The sequence below is a fragment of the Serinus canaria genome, chromosome 28, assembly GCF_022539315.1.
Source record: "Serinus canaria isolate serCan28SL12 chromosome 28, serCan2020, whole genome shotgun sequence".
Lineage (NCBI taxonomy): Eukaryota > Metazoa > Chordata > Aves > Passeriformes > Fringillidae > Serinus > Serinus canaria.
This window is the reverse complement of record NC_066341.1, coordinates 625,497-650,920: the sequence shown is the minus strand read 5'-3', so window position 1 is coordinate 650,920 and position 25,424 is coordinate 625,497. Positions and strand designations below refer to the sequence as shown.

At 63.2% G+C, this 25,424-nt stretch overlaps 1 protein-coding gene across 4 annotated transcripts; it reads left to right on the top strand.

Moving 5' to 3' along the window:
* Window positions 1-17,050: 17,050 nt before the first annotated feature.
* Window positions 17,051-24,995, top strand: TNFAIP8L1 (TNF alpha induced protein 8 like 1). Of its 4 annotated transcripts, XM_050986014.1 has the most exons (3): window positions 19,557-19,657; window positions 19,706-21,260; window positions 23,609-24,995. In XM_050986014.1, exon 3 carries the CDS (start codon window positions 23,611-23,613, stop codon window positions 24,169-24,171), a length of 561 nt encoding a protein of 186 aa, XP_050841971.1. In that variant the 5' UTR covers window positions 19,557-19,657; window positions 19,706-21,260; window positions 23,609-23,610; the 3' UTR covers window positions 24,172-24,995. The 4 variants fall into 4 exon arrangements, with proteins under 4 accessions (XP_009095166.1, XP_018777415.1, XP_050841971.1 ...); XM_009096918.4 differs by lacking the exons at window positions 19,557-19,657; window positions 19,706-21,260 and adding an exon at window positions 17,051-17,616; XM_018921870.3 differs by lacking the exons at window positions 19,557-19,657; window positions 19,706-21,260 and adding an exon at window positions 19,009-19,521.
* The last annotated feature ends 429 nt before the right edge of the window (window positions 24,996-25,424 follow it).

Below are 25,424 nucleotides of genomic sequence, written 5' to 3'. Positions count from 1 at the left end.
CTGTCCATCCGTGTGTCCATTCCATGTGTGTCCACGTGTCCATCCGTGTGTCCATCCGTGTGTCCATCCATGTCCCCCTCTCCCAGCCATGTCCAGGGCCACCTCAGAGCCCCGTGTCCCTACACTGCTGTGCACACGCGTGTGTGTGTATATTTGCACACGTGTTTGTGTGTGTTTGCACACGCGTGTGTGTATTTGCACACACGTGTGTTTGTGTGTGTTTGTACACGTATGTGTGTATTTGCACACGTGTGTTTGCACACGCGTGTGTGTATTTGCACACGCGTGTATCTGCACACGTGTGTGTTTGTGTGTGTTTGCACACGCGCGCTTGTATTTACACCGCTGTGTTTGTGTGTGTGTGTGTGTGTTTTTGCACACACGTGTGTTTGCACACGCGTGTGCCGCTCCCGGCCCCGCCGTTCCCGCAGCCGCCGCCGGCCGTGCCGGGGCCGGCCCTTCCCGGCACGCGGGCGCTGGGGAGGAAGAGTGGTAATTAAGTTAATTTGCACATGCAAATCATCCGCAGTTGGAATCTGTTAATTTTATAATTTGATGTTTAATGTACATATCTGCTGTGTTTTCCCAGGCAGAAACCCAACATTTTCTGGGTGTTAATGGCAGGGGCCGTGCCCCGGGCGGGGGGACAGGGACCCCCCCGGGGGTGTCGGTGCTGGTGAGGCACCGGGGTCAGCCACCACCGGGGCTGGCTGTGTCCTGCCCGGAGAGGCCGCTGTGTGCTTGGGCCAGCCCCAAAAATGGTGGAATTTCCCCCATTCTGGAGGCAGGGAGGCTTCTTTCCCCCCCTCCTGCCCAGAAGTGTTTGGGGTGATGGTGGTGAGCTGACACCTGGAGGCTTGTGTCAGCTGAGGGGGTGTGGAGGCCACCAGAGGGTCCCCCCCCTGCGGGGTCACTGATGGCATTGATGGCAGCACCCAGCACCCCGAAATGCAGGAGATGGACACAGCGTCCTCCCCCCTTCCCCTGCACCCCGGGGAGCTCTGCTGCTCATCCCCATCCCAAGGTCCTGCCTGAGGGTGGGGGAAAGGCTGGGGCTGTGCCCAGGCTGAGCATGGCACCAAACACTGCCCTGAGGGTGAGCATGGCACCAAACACTGCCCTGGGGCTGAGGAACACCCCAAACACTGCCCTGAGGCTGGGGAACACCCCAAACGCTGCCCTGGGGCTGGGGAACACCCCAAACACTGCCCTGAGGCTCAGGAACACCCCAAACACTGCCCTGAGGCTGGGGAACACCCCAAACACTGCCCTGAGGGTGAGGAACACCCCAAACGCTGCCCTGGGGCTGGGGAACACCCCAAACACTGCCCTGGGGCTGGGAACACCCCAAACACTGCCCTGAGGCTGAGGAACACCCCAAACGCTGCCCTGAGGGTGAGGAACACCCCAAACGCTGCCCTGGGGCTGGGGAACACCCCAAACACTGCCCTGAGGACAATCATCCCCCGGGGCCTGGGCATCCCTCCGGGGCTGAGCATCCCCCCGAGTTCAGGCATCACCCCGGGGCTGAGCAGCACCTCCAAGCCGAGCATCTCCCCGAGGCTGAGTATCTCCCCAGGACCCAGCGGCACCCCAGGGCCAAACCTCCCCCCAAACCCACCCCCCAGAGCCAAACCTCCCCCCAAACCCACCCCCCAGAGCCAGCCCTCCCCCGGGCACACTCCGGGGCTGGCTGAGGCCGCCCCAGGCCGGTCCCTGGTTATCTGCAGGACCAGCTGGGGCTTTGCATGTGCCGGATTTGCGGGTTCCCTTTGAAGCTCCGCTGCCTCGGCGGAGATAAGGCGGTTCCCCGCAGCCCGGGGCTCGGAGGGACGCGGTCACCCTCCCTCCCCGGGCTGGATCGGGCTGGGAGCTCCCGCAGTCCCCGGCAAGGCAGGGAGCGGCCCCTGGGGAGCAGGGGAGGGTGATGCCACCTTTCTAATGAAAACTAATTGCCATTAATCCCGTCTCATTGTTTACTCGGGGCTGATTTAAGCACATTTCAGGCAAGACTGAGCAGTTGAACATTTCTAATGTATTTTTCTTTCTGCTTTAATGACCTTGTTCCTGCCACCCCGCTGCCATCTCCCTGCTCCGAGAGGCGGCTGGTGACTTCATCGGGTTCATCCGGAGGGAGAAGGACCCTCCGTGGCTGCTCGGGGGGGCTGGGAAGGACCTGAGCTCCCTGAGCCCCCGGGGGACCGAGTTTGGCCCGGTGCCGGCTGGGACAGCCCCTTGTCCCCATCAGTGTCACCCAGCCACGGCTGTCACCTTCACCGGCCTCTCCCGCCCAGATGTGCCCCAAGGCCAAATGCAGATGTTTGCAGCCCTGCCCAGCCCCCCTGGAGGCTCTGCCACCCAGATGTGCCCCCTGTGACCCCAGTCCAGCTGTTCCCGCTGTCACCCCAGGGCCATCCATCCAGCTGCTGCCCCCATGCTCCCAAAACAGCTGTTCCCACTGTTTCCCCATCCAGATGTGCCCCCAGGAGCCCGGTCTGTCCCAGCCCAGCTGTTCCCCCAGCCCATCCCGTGCCCCCCAGCCCCCCAGCGAGCCGGGGCTATTTTTATCCTCCTTTCAGCTCTCTCCTGCTCCGGTTCCATCCGGAGTCTGTGACTTTCACAACCTCCTTTATTCCAAGCCCAGACTTTCAGTTCTCCCTCCCTCTGGCAATGAACCAGAGTAGGGAGGGGTGCCCACAGAGGTGCCCGTGCCCCCAAATCCCTGATGAGGGACTTTGCCAGGGAGGAGTTGCCCCCATCCCTGCTCCCTCCTCAGCTTTCCTCCTTTCTGCTCAGGATAAAATCCTCAAGATTTCCATGTCCTACCGAGGAGGAGGAGCAAAGTCAAGGCTTTTGGGTGAGCAGGGTTTTCCCCTCCCCGGGGTCTTGCTGTGGCAATGGGGGGATGCCTCACCTCACCCCCAGCCCCATGTCCCCTCCGACCCTTTCCCTCTCAGCTCGTGCCTCAGTTTCCCCAGTGACCCAATGCACCAACAGAGCCCCCCTAACCCAGCCCCCAGCCCCCCAAAGTGACCCTGCCAGCTCCCAGCGGCCCCCACGTGGATCCCCCCTGGCTGAGGGGCTCTTCCCGGGGAAGGTCCGGGGCCGGCTCCTGGCTTGGGGCCCCGCAGCGATTGTGATTTTCCCCTCAAGCGTGGCTAACACCGGCCCCGCAGCCCAAGCCAAAGCATTTTCCACCCCCCGGGGGGGGGGCTCTGGCAACACCCCCTGCAGGGACAAACCTGGGGATGGGGGGTCCCTCCCACAGCCAGCAAAGCCATCACAAGGATTTCACCCAAAATAGTGCTGCAAACTGGGAGCAGGCTGCTGAACCCATCCTGCCGTTTACTGGGGGGTTTTGCCCTTTCCATCAGCTGTTTTCCAGCTTTCGGCCCAGTGCTGTAGCCCTGATGTCATCTCTGCACGAGGAGAAACCCCTAGGAACTGGGGTTCTGTTCCTCAAAAAGATTCATTAATTCAAGGACAATCAGAGTCAAAAAAGCCGCTTAAAAACCCCCAACTCTTTATTTATGCCATTATTACAGCCACCGAGTGAAAATGATGCACTCCTGGCTTTGAAGTAGAGCAAACAAACCGCCCGAAATGGTTAAAAAAACCCCAATTAAATGGTGAAAAACCTGCCCTTCCTCCCTGCCTAAGGACTGGAGTTAAGGTCAGCTCTTTCCTTCCTTAATCTATGATTTTTTATCTGGATAGCAATTTCCCCTGGGCTGCCAGCCGGTTGGTAAACGGCCTCTTTTGTCTTTAGCCCTTCCTTTCTCCTCAGGAAAATGGAATCCGATTTTTTTGTCGGTGTTGTTTGTACACCGCCGTGCCCGCTGCCACGAGCCGGGGATGCTCCCGCCGCATCCCGGGCCGGGCCCGCTCCCTCTCCAGGTGCCGCGGGAGCGGCGGGCCCGGCTGCCTTGGGCACCCGCCCGTGCCGTGTTGAACGTCCCCGTCTGTCACGGCGAGCGCCCGGGCCGCGGTCCAGGAGCGGTTTGTGGCGATGCAGTGCCAAGCCGGCACGCCGCGGGCGCCTGGCAGGCGCGCCCGGGGTTCATCGGCGTTTCCCATGGCCCAGCACGTCCCCACCCCGCCGTCCTTTGTCCCCGCCGAGGTTTCTGCGCCTCCTCTGGCCTCCGGACCCCGAGGCAGGACCCTGCACCCCTTGCTGGGGAAGCCTTGGGGCTCGCTGAGCCTGGGCTTCGCTCCAATCGATGCTCCAGCCTCTCTTAACACCTCGCAGGGATCGATGGACAAGGCAGGGAATTGCCTGCGCCGAGGGACGAGGATAATCCCCCTGGCACGGCGGTGCCTGCAGCGCTCACCTCAGCCCTGCCCTGCCTCGGTGTCACCGGGCTCCCGGGCAGTGCCACCCGCCTGTGCCCATCACCTGGGCCCCGGTCACCCCCGCCCCAGGGCTCTGCCTGTCTCTGCCCTTCCTGCAGCTGCAAAGAGCTCCCACAGCCACCGAGAAAACACCAAAATCCACCAAAATCTCCCCAAAACCGGACCAGCTGCTGGCACTGGGGTCATTTGCCCGAGAGGGGGGACACCACCGCCCATTGCTGAGCTTGCCCTTCCCGGATCCCTTCCCAAATCCTTTCCCTGCCCTGCCAGACCTTTCCCAGACCCTTTTCCAGATCCCTTCCCAGATGCCCTGCCAGATCCCCGCGCTCCACTTCCACAGAGAGCAATTCAATCACTACAAGGCAATTTGACGCCTTGAAATGACGCTCTGCAAGCGGCGGCGGGGCTGCCCACGCTGCTCCCGGGTGGGTGCGTGTCCTGAGTGGGCTCCAGGCCGGGGCAGTGCCCTCATCCCGCCCTGCCCTTGCGCCTGCAGCGGCGGAGGGAGCATCCTCTGCGGAGGAGGAACCGGCCCGGCCGGTGGCAGAGCCCTGTCCCAGCTCAGCGCACCCACAGGGACACCCGGAGGGGTGACACGGCCAGGGACGCTGGGGACAGCGACATCCCGGCGAGGAGCTGGATCCCGTCCTGGGCAATCGGCTTTCGAGGAAAAGCAATGTGGGGAGAGGGAAGAGGAAGCTGGAAAAGCTCCAAGATCAGCGGCACTGATACGAAACCATAAATTATCCTCCGGCTGTGCCGGCTGCGGGGACGGGCAGCCCCTCGGAGAGCCGGGGAAGCGGCACCGCCGGCATCGACCCCGGCCCCGCCGCCGCGGCTCAGCCGCTGCCATCGTTAGCGGGAGCTGCAATTTCTCATCAATCCAAAGCGACTAATTAACAGGCGCCGCGGCCGGGGCTGCTCCCCGCATCCATCACGGCACGCGGCCCCGCATCCATCACGGCCCCGCCGCCGGCGGGGTCGGTACCCGCCGTAAATCACCGGCACCGGGGCTCTGCGCCAGAACTCCGGGCCGGCGGGAGGGGCCCTCGGGGGGCGCGAACCCCCGGTTCCGGCAGCTCGGGAGCATCCGGCAGCACCGGGATGCGCCGGCTGGGTCGGGAGGACTCCGGTTGCCTTCATCCCCCTCCGGCAAGCGTTAAGCAGCTCGGCTTCCCGGCATCCCCACCATCTAATTACAGCGAAGATGAAGCAGGGAACGATACCTCGCCGTTAATTAATAACTCGTCACGGCTCAGAGCAGGCGGAAAGCGTGAACGGCGGGTGCTGGCGGATCAGGGCGCCCAGGTTTTGGGGTGCAGGGGGGGGCACAGGCACCCTCGGAGCCGGAACGGGAGCCAGGAGCTGAAAAACGACATTTAAATAATAAATTCCAGCTATTAAGAGAGGCTGTACCTGGGAGCGCCGGGCAGCGCCGGCGGCCAGCGGGGTAATTAGACCGCGGCTGAAATGATGAAAAGATATCTGCAGGCTTTGAGGCCGAGGCTTTGAAGCTGTAAATCCTGTGAAGGCAGCATCCCCGCACGCACCCGCCGGGAGATATTTACCCGGGACCTGCTTCCCACCATCCACGTGGTGTGCAGAGCCGAGGAAAAAAATCCCCCAGCCACGGGAAGATGATGAGCCCGGAGGGATATTCCTGGGCACCCCAAATTCAGTGCTCTGGGGAGGGGTGACCCCCGCGCCCGGGGTGCACCGGGCACCGGGGTGGTGCCGTGGCTCTGCCAGGGGCTCTCCCAGTGCCACAATTGGCTGTGCCAGGAGTGCCAGGGCCTCGTCCTGTGCGTGTTGGAGCTTCTGGGACCAAGTGAAAGGTTTCAGTCAGAGCAGGGGGTGGGTGAGCTCGGCAAGGGGGGCCGACACCACCAAGTTGCTGCTGGGTTGGTGCTGCTGGCCCATGGAAATGTTTGGATTTCAAACACCCCTGTCCCAGGCTGGCCTGGCACAGCCCCCACGGACACACAGACACCCCTGCACTGCCCGGGTACTCACCCAGCCACCCACGGCAGCCCTCGGTCCTTGGCACCGGTGTGGCTGTGCCAGGTCACCCGAAGGGACGTGACCAGGGCGCGGGGTGGCACCTGCCTCAGAGAGACCATCCCGACGGGAAGATCGTTGGCTTTGGCCTCTCACCGGCCTGAAACGCCTTGGCACCGGGGTCTGGGCCCGGCGGTGCCAGGGATGCCACCGGGACGCGGTGGGAGCCGCGCGGCGTGGCCGGACAGGCAGAGCCCAGCAGGAGCGATGCAGCAGCTCGGCGCAGGGGTAATTAGCGGCTTTGATTCCAGATCCTCATTAGGGGCTGGCACCCCCCGCTGTTGCGCTCCGTGCAATTAGTCGCTAAGTAACACACGGATATTTATACCCCGGCACAGAACCGGGGCCGGCGCGATGCCGGCATCGCCATCGCCGGGATGCTCCGGGTGGGACCGGCCGTGGCCGTGGAGGGGACATTTTGGGACAAGCAGCCCGGCCTTGCAGGCCAAGGAGCTGGGATGAGGGTCCCAGAGCCACCCCGGGGTGCTCAATGGCCGGGCAGCACCCAAGGGTGGGCACCCACAGGGGCACGTGTGGCACGGTCACCCTGGGGAAGCCACATCCCTGCTACCACGGCGAGGGACCGGCAGCTCCAAGAGGCTTTTCTATGGGGAAGATGTTTTATCTTCCCTCTCACCCCACCCTAATTAATTGTTTTAATTAAGGAAATGCCACCTCCACTCCCGACTGCCATTTGCCTGCAGAAACGTTGCTAATTACGGCGAGGGAATCGCGCCGGGGCTTGTTCGCAGGCAGCTGGGAGGGGGGTTGTGAGTGGCGGGGGGGGCGGGGGGGGCTAAAAATATATGGGAAAAAGGAAAATAAATGAGCTCTAAGATGCAAATCTTCCTCCAGGCAGCGGAGGGAGTTTGGGGTCCCCTGTGAAGGAAGGGGTGGCCGTGATGGGGGATGTGTTTTGGTGCCTCCATCCACCCCCTCCGACCGGCAGCGGGCGGGTGCCGAGGGAGCCGGGTCCGTGCTGGTGTCACCCCCGAAATCGCCTTGGGAAGGAGGGGGCTGAACCCCGAATTTGCCGCTGCACGGAGCTGGCACCACCGCCTCCCTCGCCGGCTTTGTCAGCAGCAGCCGGGAGCTCGCGCTGCGCTCTGCTTTTTAACAGCTTTCATGAATTTTAATGGGCAGTTGCTGCTGGATTTCTTCTCTTCCCGCTGCCTTCCCGCCCCCCGCAGCCCTTCGGGTCGCCCTTTTCCTCCCCGGGGCTGCTCCGGCTCTCGGCATCCTCCGAGCCTCCCGAATCCTCCCCAGCGTCTCCCCCTGTCACCCCCGCAGGGCAGATTTGTCCCCACCGGTGCCGGGTGTTGGAGGGTGCCGCGGGTCTGCCCGGTGGCTCCGGGCACCCCGGTGGCTTTTCCCGAAATTCCGCGGATACAAAGGCTCTGGAGACGCCACTTCAGAGCCATCCGTCTTTATTAGCAGCTGGTTAACACCTCCCCGAGGGACCATAACGAGGGGAAGCAACTTAATCACCGTCATGCAGCAAAGTGCGGGCGGGCACGTCTCCCCCGGCCATCGCCCCCCCCCGCGCCGCTGCCTCCCGGTGCCTGCGGTGTCCTCGGCTGCTCCCACCTGGTGACAGGGTCCGTCCTGCTGTCCTCCGCCCCTCTGATAATGTCCCTGCAGGCTCCGTGTGACAGCACGGCCCCTGGGCCTGGAGGTTTGTCCCTGATGGTCCCTCCAGGTTCTCCTGGTCCTTTGGTTCCTCCAGACCTCCTGGTTCTCCAGCCGTGTCCCTCCTCGTCCCAGCAGCGATGCTGCTCTGATGTCCCCTCTCCTCCCTCCCGGTCCCACAGTGACATCCCTGCTGGTCCCTCCTGGTCCCTGCTGGGGTCCCCCATGGAAGGGGGGCTGGATTCTGCCCTTTCCCAGGGGATTTGCAGTGTGGGGCCGGGACTGTGCAGAGCAAAGGAGTTTGGGTCTGTGAGGGAAAGGCTGCAGGGCCACAGCTCCCCAGACCACCTCAGGGACAGGGACACAGGACACCGCTTCTCCCCGGGGTGGTGACAGCCCCTGAGCACCCCCTGAGGTGCCACAGTGCAGGGACATCGTGGGGGTGTGGGTCCCAGCTGCCAAACCCCACCAGCCCTCGCTGTGGCTCCATCCCAGCTCCCAGCAGCTTTCCCAGAGCTCCATTCCCAGCTCCTTTAGATTTGGGTCCCATTCCCAACACAAAGCGTCGCTTCCAAACGACTCGTGCTTGCCAAAGGGATCGAAATAACATTTTCTGGCGAAGATTTCGCTTTGTTTTTCAAAAACGCTGCTTAGAAATGGCTCGGCGCTGTCGGTCCCTCCCCTGCCACCGCCAAATTCCAGAGATCTTGGAGCTGATCCCGCCTGGCTCCAAAATTCCTCTTATTCTGGGAGAAATTTCTCAGCTCCATCCCCCGCCCTCAGAGCCAGTGTTGGACCTGGGTGAGCTTTGGGAAAGATAGAAACAAGCCTGAACTGCTGTGGGTCTGCCTGGCTCCCTGGGCTGGGAAAAACTTCTTCCAGGGACAGGGTGCAGGAGCAGGGGAAGGAGTAGGAGCAGCTGGGTCAGTCCTGCCCAGGGCTTCTGAGCCAGGTCCTGCTGGCCCAGCAGGGTGGAGGGAGCGTGGGGCCACCAAGGAGTCTCTGTTCTCCCATCCCTGGTCATTGAAGTGCCCTCCTTGAGCCAGGGGACATGGTGGCTGTGGCCATGGGGACGTGGTGGTGGCCATGGGGATGTGGTGGCCATGGGGGAAAGATGCTGGTGGCCATGGGAGGATGGTGGTGACCACGGGAAGGAAATGGTGGTGGCCATGGGGACGTGGTGGTGGCCATGGGGATGTGGTGGTGGCCATGGGGATGTGGTGGTGGCCATGGGGATGTGGTGGCCATGGGGGAAAGATGCTGGTGGCCATGGGGGGATGGTGGTGGCCACGGGAAGGAGATGGTGGTGGCCATGGAGGGACGATGATTGCAGATTCAAGCACCTGATCCAAACCCCAAGGCCACATCCATTTCCCCAAGGTCACACCCATCTCCCCATGACAGCATCTCCCTTACCTTCATCTCCATCCCCTCCCACTGTGCCTTCACCCTCCTCATCTCCATCTCTCCCAGCCCTGCTTTCCTGTCCCCAGCCCTCTCCCCCAGCTCCCCCAGCTCCTCCCCGGACCCCGCGGGTGCCGCCGGCTCCCGCATCCCTCCGAGGGGAGGGCGCCGGGGAGGAGCGCCGGGAACCGGCGGCGGAAGATCAAGAGGGAAATGATCAAAGGAGGGATGTGGGTGAGCGCTGGCAACCCTGTCACCCTGGAGACGGGAAGCAAATATTTGGGCTAATAGCACTCCCGGGGAGCAGGACTGGGCTCTTCCCATTGTCGGGTGACAATGGGGATGGGCAGCTGCCACCGAGCCGCTCTCGGGGGCGGCGCGGGGGGAATTCGGGCTGTCCTGGTGGGAATTGCCACGAGGCAGTGCTGGGTACCCGGCCGGAGGGAGGCTCTGGCTCAGGGATGCTCGTTTGGGGGGATCTTTATCCCGGGAATGCCCTGGCTCAGGGATGCCCTGGCTCAGGGATGCCTGTCCCGATGGATCTTTATCCCGGGAATGCCCTGGCTCAGGGATGCTCGGCTGGATTCAGGGGCTGTTGGGAGGGTGAAAGTTCCCGGCGCTGGCGCTGTCCCGCAGTGCTCCTCCCGCCCAGCCGGGAGGGAAACTGAGGCACGGAGCGCTCAGACAGGCAGCGAGTGCCGGGAAGGGGCTGCGGGAGCTGCAGCCGTGTGGGCACACAAATAAACACACATTACTTTTTTAATATATCTTTTTAATAAGCTCAAGCAACTGGTTGAACACAGAGAACACTTAAAATTAAATATAGCCTCAAATATCTGCAGTTTTAATCCAATGGTGTGTTTGTAAACACATCTTTAAGACACTGGGAGAGTGCCCAGGCTGCCACCTCCCACCCTCCTGCTTGGGGACACCTGCAGAGGTGACAACATGGCCCTTGGTGGCCCTGGGCCACCCAGGCACTGGCAGATGTGGGTCTGTCTGCACTGGGCAAGGCAGGGTGGGCACAGGCCGGGGTCCTGGGGAGCACAGGAGGGTGGTAACATCTATAATAATACCAATATTATCAATAACGATAATAAAAATAATAATAAAAATTTAAATAATAATAATAAAAATTTAAATAATAATAATAATAATAATAATAATAATAATAATAATAATAATAAAAAATATTTAAACTCTTAATTTTAATAATAGCAATGCTGACAATGGAAGTACTAATATAATTAATAATATTATTATTAACGCTAATTATTTCCGGGCTGTCAAAGGGCTCTTGTCTGGTGCCCCGGTCCGTCCCCACAGCACAGCACCTGACGGGCCGCCCGCCGCTTCCAGGAGCACGATGGAATTGGAGTGACAGGGAGGAAAATCAATCTGAATGAATGAGGTCACCTGCCTCATAAATAATTCATCAAAGGCGCGTGGTAACACACCTCGGCCCCGGAGCCGCGGGGGCAGGCGGGGAGCGCGGGCCGGGATGGGTGCGGGGGCTGGGGAGGGGGCTGAGGGCAGGGGAGGGTGCTGGGATGGGTACTGGGGGCAGGGGTGGGTGCTGGGGATGGGTACTGGGGGCAGGGGTGGGTGCTGGGGATGGGTACTGGGGACAGGGGTGGGTGCTGGGTCCTGCTCCAGCTCAGCCATGCCGGGTGCCAGCCTTGCACAGGTCACAGGACAGTGCCCAGCCCCAGCGAGGCTCAGGGTGGGGGTGGCACAGTGTCCTCGGGTGCTTGCTGGGTGCTGGGCCCGGTGCCACTCTCGGTGCCCTGGTGGGACAGCCCAGCACAGCCAGGGCTGGGCCTGGAGCGTGGCAGGACCCCCATCTCTGGGAAGAAGCCAAGAGGTCCCTTTGCAGCCCCCCAGGGCCCAGAGGTGACCCCCCACCCCAGCACCCAGCTGCTGCCACCAGCTCCCCCCAGACGTGGCAAAGGGGCTTTTGTGCCCGGGAGCAGCGGGCAGGTGCTGGGGTGTGGGCAGGAAGGGCAGCAGGCACAGGGATTACTGCGGGAAGAAAGAGGTGCAGTGTGAGCCTGGCAAATGTTTTAATTCCTTTAATTCCCAGCTGCACCGTGGCCCTGGACTCGGCCCCGGGGTCATCAACCCTCCCCACGAGCACAGGGCTCTTCCCAGCCTCCCTCCTTGGAGCTGTTTTGGAGGAAGGCGAGCAAAGGAGCCCAAAATGTTGGAAAAGAACATCTTGAAGCCCTTCTGCCATCTGTTGTGCTTTCAGCGCAATTAAGCAGGCAGCAGCCGTGCCAGGCAGCAGGAGCATCCCTGCCTGCAGCAGCCGTCCCCCTGCCAGGCCTGGGAATGCACCCGCTGGGGCTGCGGGTGCGTTTTTGGGTGCCCAGGGCAGCTGGCTGGCAGCTGGCAGCGGGCACAGATGTCCGGGCTGTGTGCTTGGCAGGTGCCTGGGAGGAGGAGCTCGGCTCTCCCTGCTCTCCCGGCTTGCCAGGGGGGTGCCAGCCCAGCCGTCCCTCCCGGGGGTCAGTGGGGTGCTCCGGGCCATGAGGGGTCATTGCGGGGTGCAGGTGGGGGTGGGAGGGGGACAGAGACACGCTGGCAGGGGGCTGTGGCCCCCCAAAACCTCCCCTCCTGCTGGGCTGGGGCACGCTGGGCCAGGGGATGCGGTTGGCTGGTGTCGGCCCACAGCGAGCTGCCGCAGAGGGGGCTCGGAGCAGGGCTGGGACCCGCGGGCTCGCCCCAGCAGCGCCGAGCGCCGCTCCCCCCGCAGAGCCCGAGGCACCGCGCTCCATTCGCCTCCGGCCCCGCGGCTGCCGCCAGCCCCGGGCTCGTCGCCGCTTCCCGGAGCTGCCGCCGGCGTTAACTTCGCTGGTGACATCGGTTTATCCCCTTGATCCTGACGGAAACCGGGAAGCACAGGAAGCATCCCCAGGGATCCGCCGCCACACGCTCCGAGCGTTAATTAGGGCTGGGAATTCGCCGCCGAGAGCCGCTCGGGGAAGGGATCCCGGCACGGACTGGGGCCGGAATTCAATGGTCCGCACCAGAACGGGGAGCAGAAGGCGCCGAGCGCAGCTCGCGGTGCGGGGGGGTGCGGGAGCAGCCCTGCCCGCGGGGATCTCGGCAGATGGCTGAGACACGCCGCGGGGACATGCGGGATGGAGCCGGCCCCGGCAGCAGCTGCGGCGAGAACCGCCCTGGAGTCGGCTCAGATGGGGATGGAGGAGCCGCTCCCCAGCCCCCTCCCCTGTCCCCAGCCGGCAGGGCCCGCTGGGACCCCCGCGCTGGGGGGGACAAGGCCACACACGCGGCCTGAGCTGCTCTCCCACGGGCAGGGACAGGGAGGCACCGTGCAGGGATCCCCGCACCCTCCACGAGCACGACCACCACGGCGAGGGCCGGGGACACGTGTGGCACGAGTGACACGCATGTCACCTCCCCCCGCGTGGCCCAGATGGCACGGGGGCACGCCGCAGACGGGTGCCAACCCACCAGCTACTGGTCCTGCTGTGCCAGGGCGATTCCTGTGGTGCCACCCACCAGTTCTGGGGTGAAACCTCGCAGGATTTGGATCACGGGTGTGCACAGGGGTGAAGCCACCACCCGAGCCCCGGGGATGGCATCCATCCCTTCCCTGGGCCAGCGTGAGTGTCCTGGCACCGGGGTACCCAGCACGGTGGCACTGTCACCATCCCTGGCTGTGTCAGCACAAACAACCAGCTCCCAGCCCGGCCGAGGATTAACCAGCCAGCTCTGCTGCTAATTAATAATCCACTTGATTAAGAATTGTCAGTCAATATGTCACCAGCACAAGGACAGACTCAGCAACCATGAGCTGGGGACATCTTCCCATGGGGCCACCGTCCTGTCTCTGCTCCTGCTCCTGCTCCTGTCTCTGCTCCTGCTCCTCTTCCTCCACATCCAGCAGTCCCAGCCCAGCCTGCTCTCTCTGCCCCCTGTTCATTCCCACCTGATGATGCCATGGATCATCCTGATGACGTCATCAGCACCCCGTCTGTCCCCTCACCTGTCCGTGCTGCCATCACCCAACAGGCTGAGGGTCTGTTTGTCCCACAAGGTGACACAAGGACCCCCTCTGACGATGTCATTTGTCACTCAGGCTCCTGGTGGTGTCACAGCCTCCCACACTCACCCCAGGTTCTCACTCAACAGCTTGGATGGAATTTGGCCACGGCGGATCCTGAAGCCTTGGGGTGCAGCGGGACACCCCCAAAAAGGGGGGGAGGAAGCCAGATCCATCCCTGGGCATCGTCCCCACTGTCCCCAGCAGGTGACACCAGGGATGTCACATCCAGCGGGGCTGGGAACAGCAGATTTGTGGGGCTCCCCTTCCCTCCATCCTGAACCCCCCCGCGCTGAGCAGAGCACGGGGGGCACGGTGTCCCCCAGGGCAGTTTTATCCGACGGGAGAGTGAAGCAGGGAGCAGTGACAGGAGCAATTAGCTAATTGCAGCGGTGGGCGCTGCCCCGGCCCCCCCGCCCCGTGCGGCCGAGCCGCAGCACTTTGTGCTTAACCTACATTTGCTTTTGTCCCGGCCGGCGCAGCCAGAGCCGCCCGGGGCTCTGCGCTGGGCTCGGCTCAGATGTCCGGGTTCCTCTCATCAGCCCCCAGCCCCAAATGAAGCAGCCGGGCTCAGCTGAGCCAGGGTAAGTGGGTCACACTCAGGAGGGCCGCACAGCAGTGTCCCCAGGACAGGGTTGGAGGTTCGTGTCCTCCCAGGGAGGGAAATCGCAGAAACCTCTTCCCCAGGGTGCGTCTCTCCCCTGGAGCATCCTCCTCCATCCCTTCCCGGAGCACGGCAGCGCTCGCAGCCTCTGAGGAGCGGCACTGCCTGACAGCTTCGATCGAGCTTTAATTAACTAACGAGGAGAGAGAGAAGGGGCCCGATCCAGCTGTGACACCAGGCCAGATGTGCAGCGGGGAGGGTGGGAGGGGCAGGGGACTGCTCTGCTCAGGAATGTGGCACTGGGGACCCAGGAGACCCCTTTGCCCTGAGGGAGGGCCAGCAGCTTGGTTCGGCGCTCAGGAGGCACAGCCTGTCCCCGCAGCTCGAGGACAGCCCCAGGGTGTCACCAGCTGCCTTTGGGTACCGCCAGCACCCCAAAGTCACACATCCAGCGTCCCTTTCCTCCCACCCACCGCCAGCTAACAATCCTGGAGCATCACTGGGATAACTGGTCAGGACAGTGTGCCCTGCTCGCAGGTCTCCTCCGGAGCCGGTGCCTGCCAGGATGGATTTTTTTTTTCTTTTTTTCTTTTTTTTTTCTTTTTAAACTGGGATGAATTTTTCCGCCTCGGCTGCCAGCGGGGTGGCTCGGCCCGGGGGAAGGGGCCGAGGGAGCGCAGCCGGAGCCGGTGACGCGGCAAGAAGGGGCCATTGTGGCCAGGCACAGCTGTGCGGCGCGGGCAGGGAGCAGTGGGAATGCAAAATGCTGCAGAGGGAAGGGCTTGCGGGATCCAGCACCCCGCCACGGGGGTTCCCCCACCCCGCGCGTGCCCCGGTGACAATCGCGGCTTTATGGAAAGTGACACCGCCCCCTGGCCCAGGAGCTGCCGGGGTCTAGCGTGTGCCATCACGGGCACAGGTGGGTGCTGGGGACACGCTGTCCCCGTGCTGTCCCCCTGCACGCCACCGGCTCAGCCAAACGAGGCGCGGGGTCCTCCTGGAGCCGGGCCGGGCCAGCAGCTGCTCTGGAGGCTGATGGGCCCTGAGGTGTCCTGGCACAGTGGCACCGGGGCCAAGGGGAGGCCGGAGAGCAGCTCCGTGCCCTCCCCAGCACCCTCGGCGGCCGGCGGGCAGCGGATCCTCCTTCGTTCGCTGAGCTCTCCTGAATTATTCAGGCGCTGCCTCCCTGGGGATGTTCCCCCTGCAGCCGGGACTGGAGCTCCTGGAGCTCTGGGGGTGTCCGGTGGGACGTGCCGCGGCACAGGGAGGGGGATGAGCCGGGCCGCCTCCCCGAGGACGGGCGATGCTCGGCGGGTGGGAGAGCAGCGGCTGCAAAGCCCCATTTCATTTCCCTGAAAGGAGAGGAGGGACGGGGGGAGAGGCCGCTCGGAGCTGGCCCAGATCCTGCTGCCTCTCTTTTTTTATTCCCTGTTTTCATGCGGCGCCAGCTCCCATCCCCGCTGATCCTCAGCGGCTGCTCCATTCACCCTGCAGCGCCCTCCGGGCAGGGACGTGGATTTGTGGGGGCTCCCCCCGTGTGACCCCAGCCAAGCATCCCCCAGCGGCTGCCCCAGGGCTGCAGAGCTCTGCGAGACGTGGGGACATTCCCGAGATTCTTCCCGAGTGGGGAATTGTGGGATCTGCGTGTTGGGCACACCGGAGTGCGCTGGGGGTGCTCCCCACACTCCCACCCCATCCTGTCACCCTCCAAAACACCTTCAGCAACAGCCTGAGCCAGGTGAAAACCTGCGGGGGTGTCCCAGCGATGGGAATGTGGGATGGGACAGCGGTGGGGTGCAGGACAGGGCAGCAGTGGGGACACGGGGTGGGGCAGCAGTGGGGACACGGGGCAGGACAGCGGTGGGAGTGCAGATCAGGGCAGTGATGGGGACACAGGACCAGGCTCCTGGTGGCCACCAGGACCGGACGAGCCCGGAGGGTGATTTATGCCGGGCAGGCTGGGGCCGCAACTGCTCGGAAGTGCGGCAACAGCTGCTCCGGCTGTTCCGGCACGACCTGGGACCAGAGCAAACCCTCGGGGCTATTGGGGGTGGGGGCGATGCCCCGGGGGTGTCGGGCACTGCCGTGGGGCGGGGGTCAGCACGGCCGGGGGGGCTGGAGAGGATCTGGGGTTCTCTTCCCAGCCTCTGCGTGAGACCAAGGCTCAAGTCAAGGCTCCCGTTAATCCGGATTTTGATCCGCTCCAAATCCCACCTTTAATCTGTTTAATGCCACCTTTGGGAATTAGGATCCCGTGCCGCGGCTCGTACCCACTGAGCCGGGAGGAGGAGGAGGAAGGATGCTCCGACCCTCCCGATGCTGGGCAGCTCCGAATCTCTGGGATGTCGGGGGGTCCCCAGCACCGGGATGAACTGACAGCCACGACCCCCGGGCCCAAACACTCCCGCACCCGCTGGTCGCGGCCGGCAGCACGGCAGCCCCCGCTCATTCCCCTCTTCCCACGGGTGTCCCATCCCCTCGTGAGGCCGCGGTGTGCCCGCGGAGGAGGAGGAGCTTTCCCGGAGCCCGGGGCGCTGCCCCCGCTCAGCCCGGTCCAGCAGCGCCCTCCTCAGCTCCCGCTCATCAGCGCCGCCTCTCCCGCCCGCCGTCCCGCGCCTCTCCCACGCGTGATCCTCGCACCAAGCGCGGCCCCGCCGCCCACCGGTGTCCCTGTCACCCCCGCGTCCCCTCCGCCCACCAGTGTCCCCGCCACCCCCGCGTGTCCCCGCCACCCCCGTGCAGCCGGGGGGGCCCCGAGCCCGCCCCGCGCGCGTTACCGGGACCGGCCCACGCGCGCGGGACCCACGGGGACGCGCCCGCCCCGGCCCCGCCCACGCCCCGTCCGCGCGTTCCCATTGGCTGCTTCGTAGCAAGCCCCGCACAGCCATTGGCTGGCGCCCCCCGCGGGACACGCCCCCGGGGCCGCCCCCGCCTCTCCCGGCCCCGCGCGGGACTTGGCGGCGACCGCGGGCGGGAGGCCCCGACCCGCCGGGAACCGGCACCGAGAGCCGGGAACCGGCACCGGGAGCCCGACACTGAGATCCGGGAACCGGACACTGACAGCCGGGAACCGGCACCGGGAACCGGACACTGGGCATCGGACACCGGGAACCGGCACCGGGCACAGGACACCGGACACCGGGAACCAGCACTGGGAATCAGGAAACAGGCACCGGGAACCGGCACCGTGAACCGGGCACCGGGCACTGGACACAGGGAACCGGCACCGGGAAACGGGAACCGGGAACCGAACATCGGATACCGGGACTGGCACTGGGCATCGAAGACCGAACACCGGACATCGTCACCTGGCACGCATCGGGGACCGGGCACTGGTAGCGCCTGCGGGGTCCTCCGGGCAGGGAGAGGCGCCGGGGGAAGCGGGACCCTCTCCTGGCCCCGCCCCGTCCAGCCCCGTCCCGCCCCGTCCGTCCCGCCGGGGGCACCGGAGAAGCCCCGGTCCCGGTCCCGGCCCCGCTCTCCCCGAGGCAGGCTGCAGGTAAGGGCCGGTTCCCCCGGTACCTCCCGGTACCTCCCAGTTCCTCACGGTTCCCCCCATCTTCTCCCATCTTCCCCAGTCCGTGGGGGCGGGGGAGCTCGGTACCGGCCCGTTCCGTGCTTGCACTGGGGGCGAAGCCTCTCGTTCCGCACCCCGGGAATCACCCGTGTGTGTGTGTCCCCGGCCGGTGTCGGGAGCCCGGCGGGAGAGGAGGTTTGGGAGCAGCGAGGGCCGGGAGCTGCGGGCGGGCAGAGCCCGGAGCTGCCCCGGCCTCCCCCGCATGTGCCGCGGCTTTCCCAGGTGGATAAAACTCAGGAAAAGGCGATTTCCCCCCAGACTCAAGGGAAATGCGATGGGGCTGGAAAGGGCGCCGGGTCCGGTGGGTGCTGGATAACGGGAACCGGGAGGAGGCACCGGAGCCACCCCCGTGGGGCTGTCACGGCCCCACGTGCCAGGGCAGGGCCAGGTGCCCCATGGCAGCACTTGGCTTCGAGCATCGCCTGTCCCTCCTCCCGGCCCTGCGCTCCAGAGGATGAAATTCCTCAATTCCTGGAAAGACGAATCCCTCGGGAGAGGCCGGATGGCCCCGGGGGCAGAGCTGGGTGTAAAACTCCCAACTCTGACCGATCTTCCCCGGGGCACGGGAGGATTGGGGCCGTTCCTTGCTAACCCCAGGCCCAGCTTTGGATCCGAATTGTCCCGTGGAGTTTTCCTCCCTCCCAGAGCGACTTTGTCCTCCTGATCCCGGGGCAGGAAGCATGTGATGTGCCCTGGCCCCCTCCGCAGCCGGACAGACAGAGGGATGGTGGTTTGGCCTCAGTTTCCCCCCTCCCAGCCTCTGTTTTCTACTTCCCCATGAGTCTCCGTCTGCTCCGAGCGAAGGAGAAAGGAAGTTGCTGCCAGAGAGAGCAGCTTGATGGCAGCTGGAGAAAGAAAAGGAGGAAATGGAAGGCGAGACAGATGCTCCAAAATAACCCCCCCTTCCTCCTCTCTGTAAAATAACCCCCTTCCTCCTCCTCTTCCTCTGCCTTTTCTCCATAAAATCTCCCTTTCTTCCTCCTCTTCCTCCTCCCCTCCATAAAGTAACCCCCCCTTCCTCCTCCTTCTCTCCTTAAAATAACCTCCATCCCTCCTCCTCCTGCTCCTTCTCCTCCTCCTCCTCCTCCTCTCCAATTCGGCAGCTGCCTCCCCCCCGGGGCACAATAATCCCAGGGGGAATTCCTTGGTGCCACACCAGCTCCTCAGATCAGCCCCCAGGATGTCCCCCTGCCCTGTGTGGGGGTGAGCACCCCTGAGCCCCCCTCCCTGTGGATCCAGGGTCCCATTCCCACGGGAAGCACTGGCGGGCATTCCCCACCCATGCCCGGGGTTGGCACCGCCGGAGCCCCCTCGGACGGGCGGCCCCGCTCCTTGCACAGACACGTCGGAGCTGCCAGGGCAGATCAGCATTCCCAGGCAAAACCAAAACCCGTCTCCTTCCCATGGCTGCATCTGCAGCCCCAGCGAGGGCACCTGCGGGAAGGAGGTTTTGGGACGGAGGAGTCAGCTCGGTGCCAGGCGGAGGGGACGGTGATGGGGACACGCCAAGCGCTTGGCACCGGCAGCGAGCGGGGCAAGGGGGAAGCACCGGGTGCGGCGGTGCCCCGCGGCATTCCCGGTCCCCCGCAGCATTCCCGGTCCCCGCTCCGGCCGCGGATTCACCCCGGCCTTGCCAAGAAACGAGCTTTTCCCCGGGCGGGGTGTTTACTCAGTGCCTTCCTCCCGGCCTCACCCCGCTGGGCACACACGCGCCCGGGCAGCGTCTCCGGCTGCTCTTTGCACCCATGGCAACCTGCGAGGGCCGGCAGCCTCCTCCGACCTTCCTCCCGCTCTCCCCGCTCCTCTTCCTCGCCTCTCCCGGCGCTGGTAACGGGGGCCTGGGAGCTGCGGGGGTCACGGAGGGTGGGGACAGGGTGGTGGCACTGCTGGGGCTGGATGTTAGGTCATGGATGATGGGGACAGGCTGGTGGCACTGCTGGGGCTGGATGGTGGGTCACAGAGGGTGGGGGACAGGCTGGAGACTGCTGGGGCTGGATGTTGGGTCACGGAGGATGGGGACAGGCTGGTGGCACTGCTGGGGCTGGATGTTGGGTCACGGATGGTGGGGACAGGCTGGTGGCACTGCTGGGGCTGGATGTTGGGTCACAGAGGGTGGGGGACAGGCTGGTGGCACTGTTTGGGCTCTCAGGTTACTGCCCAGCGCTCCGACCTGGCTCCTGTAATCCAGGAGGGTTTAATTAATTAATAGGGGTTGGAGCACGGGGAAAGCGATGCCGGGGATGGAGAGCAGAGCAGCGGGATGCCATCCACCCACTTGGCATTTAGCCACGGATTCCTGGCGACTGGAAATGCTGGGGGGCAGAGCAGGGGTGTTTCCCATGGCAGGGGGAGGGAAATCCAGGGAGATTTCACTATTCAATGTTTATCCTGTTGGGAAAAGATGTTTCCATGTTGGAGGAAACTTGTAGCAAGACAATCCAAGTTACTACGGCCGCAGTGGGAAGATGGAGGAGGGAGAGGAGGAGGAAGAGGAGGCAGAGGAGGAAGAGGTGCCTCTGCTCTGAGCTGGAGCTCTGTGGAGCCTCCCCCTCTGCGCTGCTCCATGAATTAATTAAGTGCTTTTCCTTTCCTGCATGAAATATTCACCTGCTGCCGAGGGAACTGGAGGGGCTCGGGGGGCCAAGCCCACGGAGCTGCTGGTGGGAGCCAGGTGAAAGGGGCAGGCAGGGAGAGGGATCTTTGGAGCAGGTAAAAATGACATCTGGGATGATATCGCTGCTGGGTTGTCACTTGGCATCTCTGCTGTGGTGCCACCGGTGCCAGGTGACCGCGGGGTGACAGGGTCTTGTCTTCCCCCCTCAGACAGGAGCTTTCTGATGATGGTTGATGATTGATGCTCGTGCCCTCAGTGGTGTGGGAGAGGTTTTTTTGGGAAATCAGGTGGCAGCCGGCTGTTGGGTGAGGTGCAAGCCCAGTGGAGTGAACGCCAAACCGGAGATGGGCACGGCACGTGTCTGTCCCCAAGGGGACCACGTCTGTCCCGTGCCAGGGTCACCCTCTGTGGGTTCACCCAGGACACCCCAACCCTCACACCACCACTCAGGGCTGCAAGACTTCCCCAAAAAACTCCAGATTGGGTGGAAACCCTCCAAGAAAGGGCTGTAGCTGTCCCCAAAGCCCCGGCTGGGACCGCAGCCCTGCCGCACTCTTCCGGGGCAGGGAGGAACTCGGTGACAGCAGCACTGGCTGCTCCACTTCGGAAGAAGAAGAAGAAGAAGAAATTGTTTTTTAGGGCGTTTTCATTAAAAAGAAGAAGGGTGTGGGGGGGAGCCCAAGCCCTGAGCTGGGCTGGAAACTGCAGCGACAGGAAGGAAGTGAAGTGGGTTATTTCAGGCTGCAGTTGCCTGCTCGGGGCAAGGCTCGACTCTTCCGTGCCCTGATAGCAGCCCCTGGTGAACAATGGGGTCCTGGGGCCCTTCCCGGCAGGAACAGGGCTCGTTCCGGTGAAATCTCCTGCTGCTGCTGACTCAGCAGCTCCTGCTGGGCCGAGTGAGCTGCGGAGGGCGCCAGGGGAAGCATCCCGGGGCAGCGGGAGCCAGCAGGAGGTGAGCCGGGCTTCCCTTGGGGTTTGCAGGAAGCAGCCCATGAAGCCACCCCGGGCACTGGAGAGGGAGCTGCATCTCCAGCAAATGCAATCCCTGCATTTTTAGGATCTCCATACCCACCTATGCCACTTTTGGGGTCCCTAGACCCCCCTAGTAATGCTTTGTGCCTCAGTTTCCCCCCTGGAGCGATGCTCCCGCTCCCGGAGCAGGGGAGGGCTGTGAGCAGCCGGGTGTTGTTTGCTGCAGGGAGCAGAGGGTTGATCCCTTATTCCAGCTGGCATTTGGGAGCCGTGGGCAGCTCGCAGGACTTGGCACTTCCTATTTTTCATGTGCTCTGGAGGTGGAGTTTGCACTCGCTTTATGTCTGTGGTCACCCAGGGCAGAGCTCGGGTGTGGGAATTCCTATTTATCCAGGCACCGATCCCAGGGCACCCCACTAGCCTGGGGAGGGAAATTCCAGGCTGTCAACACCACAGCAAAGCCCTGCTCCTTCCGGACAGGATGCCTGGCATGGGTGAAGCGAGTCCCCTCTCAGCCAGGGCAGAGGGGATGGAGCTGCCCCTGCCCATCCTGCCCATCCTGCCCATCCCTCCCTCCTGGATGCAGCCCTTGGAATTCCATGAGCCTGACCCAGGAGCTGCTGTCACCAGGCTCTGCGTTGTCATTTTTGTCTTATTAAGTGTGAGAGCCTCAGCTTGAGGCTCAGGCTGACAAAAATCAATGTTTTCCCAGCTTAGGAAACGCTTCCAAACCTCAGTGTTTTTCCTGAGGGCTGTAAATAACCCTGCAGGCGACGTCTCTGTCACTGCTCCCGGAATTCTCATCCCCGTGGAGCCCTGGCTGCCCTCGGCTTTGGGAGCTGGTGGCTGGGAGATGCTCAGGGAGCCAGGGTTCAGCACCATCGTCCTGGCATGACTGGGGGAGCCTTGGCCACAGCAGGGGATCCCTGAGGAGCTGGGATTTGCTCCTGAGGGGCTGCTGTGTGCTCCAGAGTGGTAGGAGCAGCACTGGGATCCCCAGAGGGGTCTGGGACTTTCAGCTTGGCCAGGGGGGAATGACAGAGCTGCCTGTGATGGGGACAGACTCGGTTCAGGGACAGAATCCCAGAGCCGTGGAATGGTTTGGGTTGGAAAAAGACCAAAAGCTCATCTCATCCCACCCCTTCCACTACCCCAGGCTGCTCCAGTCTGGCCTTGGACACTTCCAGGGATCCAGGGACAGCCACAGCTGCTCTGGGCACCCTGTGCCATGGCCTCAGCTCCCTCTCAGGGAAGAATTCCCTCTTAACATCAAAGCTAAACCTGCTCCCTACCCATGAGCAATTTATCCCCATCCATCCTCACACCAGCAGCATCCTTCAGCTGAAATATCTCCTCTCCCCTCCCCGGCGATGTATTTATAGGCTGATCCCATCCCCTCCCGCTCTGCCAGGCTCTCCCTGCCATGTGCAGGCTCTTGCAGAAGCAGCTCCCAGCTCTGCCCATCCATCCTGGTTGTTTTCCTGCTCTTCTCCCCTCCCTGTGATTTGTAGCTCTGCGGTTTCCCAGGCCAAGATGCCTCTCCAGGGTCGGCGGCGTTTTAATCGTTCCCAGCAGAGTTTAAAGCCTTTTTCTGCCCCAGGGGATGGATTTGGTCCCGCCGGGATGTGGGAGTGGGGCTGTAGGTGAGGCTCCTGTCTGGGTGAATTGTTCACCTCTGGAGGAGGCTGGGGCAGCAGCACAACAAGTCCCAGCTCGTGTGGGTGTTCCAGGGTGAGCAGTGCCAGGGAAGAGGGCTCCCAGCCCGTGCTGGGTGCTGCAAACCGGCTGTGCCGCCCCGGCCGCCGCCAGCCCGGGGTGGATGTGGCACATGGCATCGGGGGTGACTCAGCTGCCACCTGGGCTGTCCCCAGCTCACCCTGCAGGAAATGAGTCAGGTTTTAAGGAAGGAAAAATGTTCAAACGATGGGGCAAGAGTCCTTCCTGCACCGGGAGGAGGGAGGTGTCAGTCCCAGGAGGGACGCCAGGATGGAGGGTCACAGGCAGTGCTCAGGTAGGGACACCTCGCTCGCTCCAACCTCTCCTCAGGGTTTGGGAAAAGAGAGCTGGGAGCACCCTGTAACTGATCCCACCAACCAAACCTGGGGGTGAGCTCAGCTCTCACCTGCCCTGGCACCCAGGAGCTCCCTCAGTCTTGCCATTGCCTGGAGATGCTCTTTCTCCTGCTGGAAATCTGCGTGGGGAGGTGAGGAATCACAGAGCCATGGACTGGGACATCCCCTGCCACGGACTGGGACACTCCAGCGGCCCAGGTGAGATGGGGATGGGTGCAGAGCAGGGACTGACCCGTGTGTGCCTCTTCCCCCGCAGAGATGGACACCTTCAGCACCAAGAACTTGGCCCTGCAGGCCCAGAAGAAGCTCCTGAGCAAAATGGCCACCAAGACCATCGCCAACGCCTTCATCGACGACACCAGCAGCGAGATCCTGGACGAGCTGTACCGGGCCACCAAGGAGTACACCCACAACCGCAAGGAGGCCCAGAAGATCATCAAGAACCTCATCAAGATCGTGATGAAGCTGGGGGTCCTCTACCGCAACGGGCAGTTCAGCCCCGAGGAGCTGCTGGTGATGGAGCGCTTCCGCAAGAAGGTTCACACCTTGGCCATGACGGCCGTCAGCTTCCACCAGATAGACTTCACCTTCGACCGCAGGGTCATGTCCGGCGTGCTGACCGAGTGCCGGGACCTGCTGCACCAGGCGGTCAACGGGCACCTGACGGCCAAGTCCCACTCGCGCATCAACCACGTCTTCAACCACTTTGCGGACTACGAGTTCCTGTCGGCGCTGTACGGCCCGGCCGAGCCCTACCGCACCCACCTGCAGAGGATCTGCGAGGGGCTCAACAAGATGCTGGAGGAGGAGAGCATCTGAGGGGGGCTCCTGGCAGCCGGACTCTGCCTCGCGTGAGGCCGAAGATGCGGCGTCTGCGCTGACCTTGCCGGGCTCGCCGTCCCCTCCTCCTCCTCCTCCTCCTCCTCCTCTGCAGTGCTCGCTCGTGTTCTCGTTTCTCCAAGAGACTGAACCTCTTGGCTTTGTGTCCCCCTTGCCCAGGGTCTGCAAACCCCTCCCTGGCCTGGGCTGAGCCCTCTCCAGGCCGTCCTGGGATTTTGGGCCCCTGCTGTACAGTTGGATTTCCTTTGCCCACCAAGTGCCTTTAGCTCTGAGTCCAAGGGTTTGGACTCTTTGCCTTGAACTCTGTTCCCTCTGCGGGGAAACTGAACCAAAGACTCGCGGTGTGAGGCACCTCTGAGGTGTCTCTGAGAGGTGGGACGTGTTGGGGTGAACACTTCTGAGACCCCCTGACTGGAGGGCTCTGGAACGCCCTGGTTTCCTTCCAGCAGCTCCACAACGTGGTGGGAGCAAATCGTGGTCCAGACTTGTGCTGGCTACCTCAGGCAGGAAGGTGCTTCTGCCTGGGCTTAGGTGTCCTCAAAGACAAATCCCTGAGGCCAGGAGGATCCCTCCTCACCTGGGGGAGGGCTGGCAGGGAGCTGGGGGAGCTGCTGCATCCTGGAACCACCCACCAGCCTCCTGTGGTGGTGCCACCTGGCAGCTCCAACGCTGTCCTTGGTGGTCATCCAAAGCCCCCCTGGGATTTCATCCCTTTTCCACGCCCTTGACTGAGTGATGTTCGTTTTTAGCAAACTCTGTAGCCCTGATGAGTTGTTTAAATAAACTCACTGTGTGGCCTGGGAGCTCCGTGAGGCTGTTCTAGCAGTGGTGACAGTGACAGGATGAGCCCTGGGGACAGCTGGCCTTGCCCCCAGCTGGTGGTGGCTCTCTGTCCCCTGGCATTGCTGCTGGTCCCTGCTCAGTGGCCCAGCAGCTCCTGGGTTTGCATGGACAAAGGGGAATGGCTTCCCCCTGCCAGAGGGCAGGCTGGGATGGGATATTGGGAGGGAGTTCCTCCCTGTGAGGGGGGAGGCCCTGGCACAGGGTGCCCCCATGCCTGGCAGTGCCCAGGGCCAGGCTGGACAGGCCTTGGAGCAGTCTGGGACAGTGGAAGGTTCCCTGCCCCGTGCCAAGAGTGGGACTGGAAGAGCTTTAAGGCCTCTCCAAACCCCAACCATTCCATGATTTGGTGAGATCCCACCCCCAGCAGACACCCCCAGGTGCACACATCC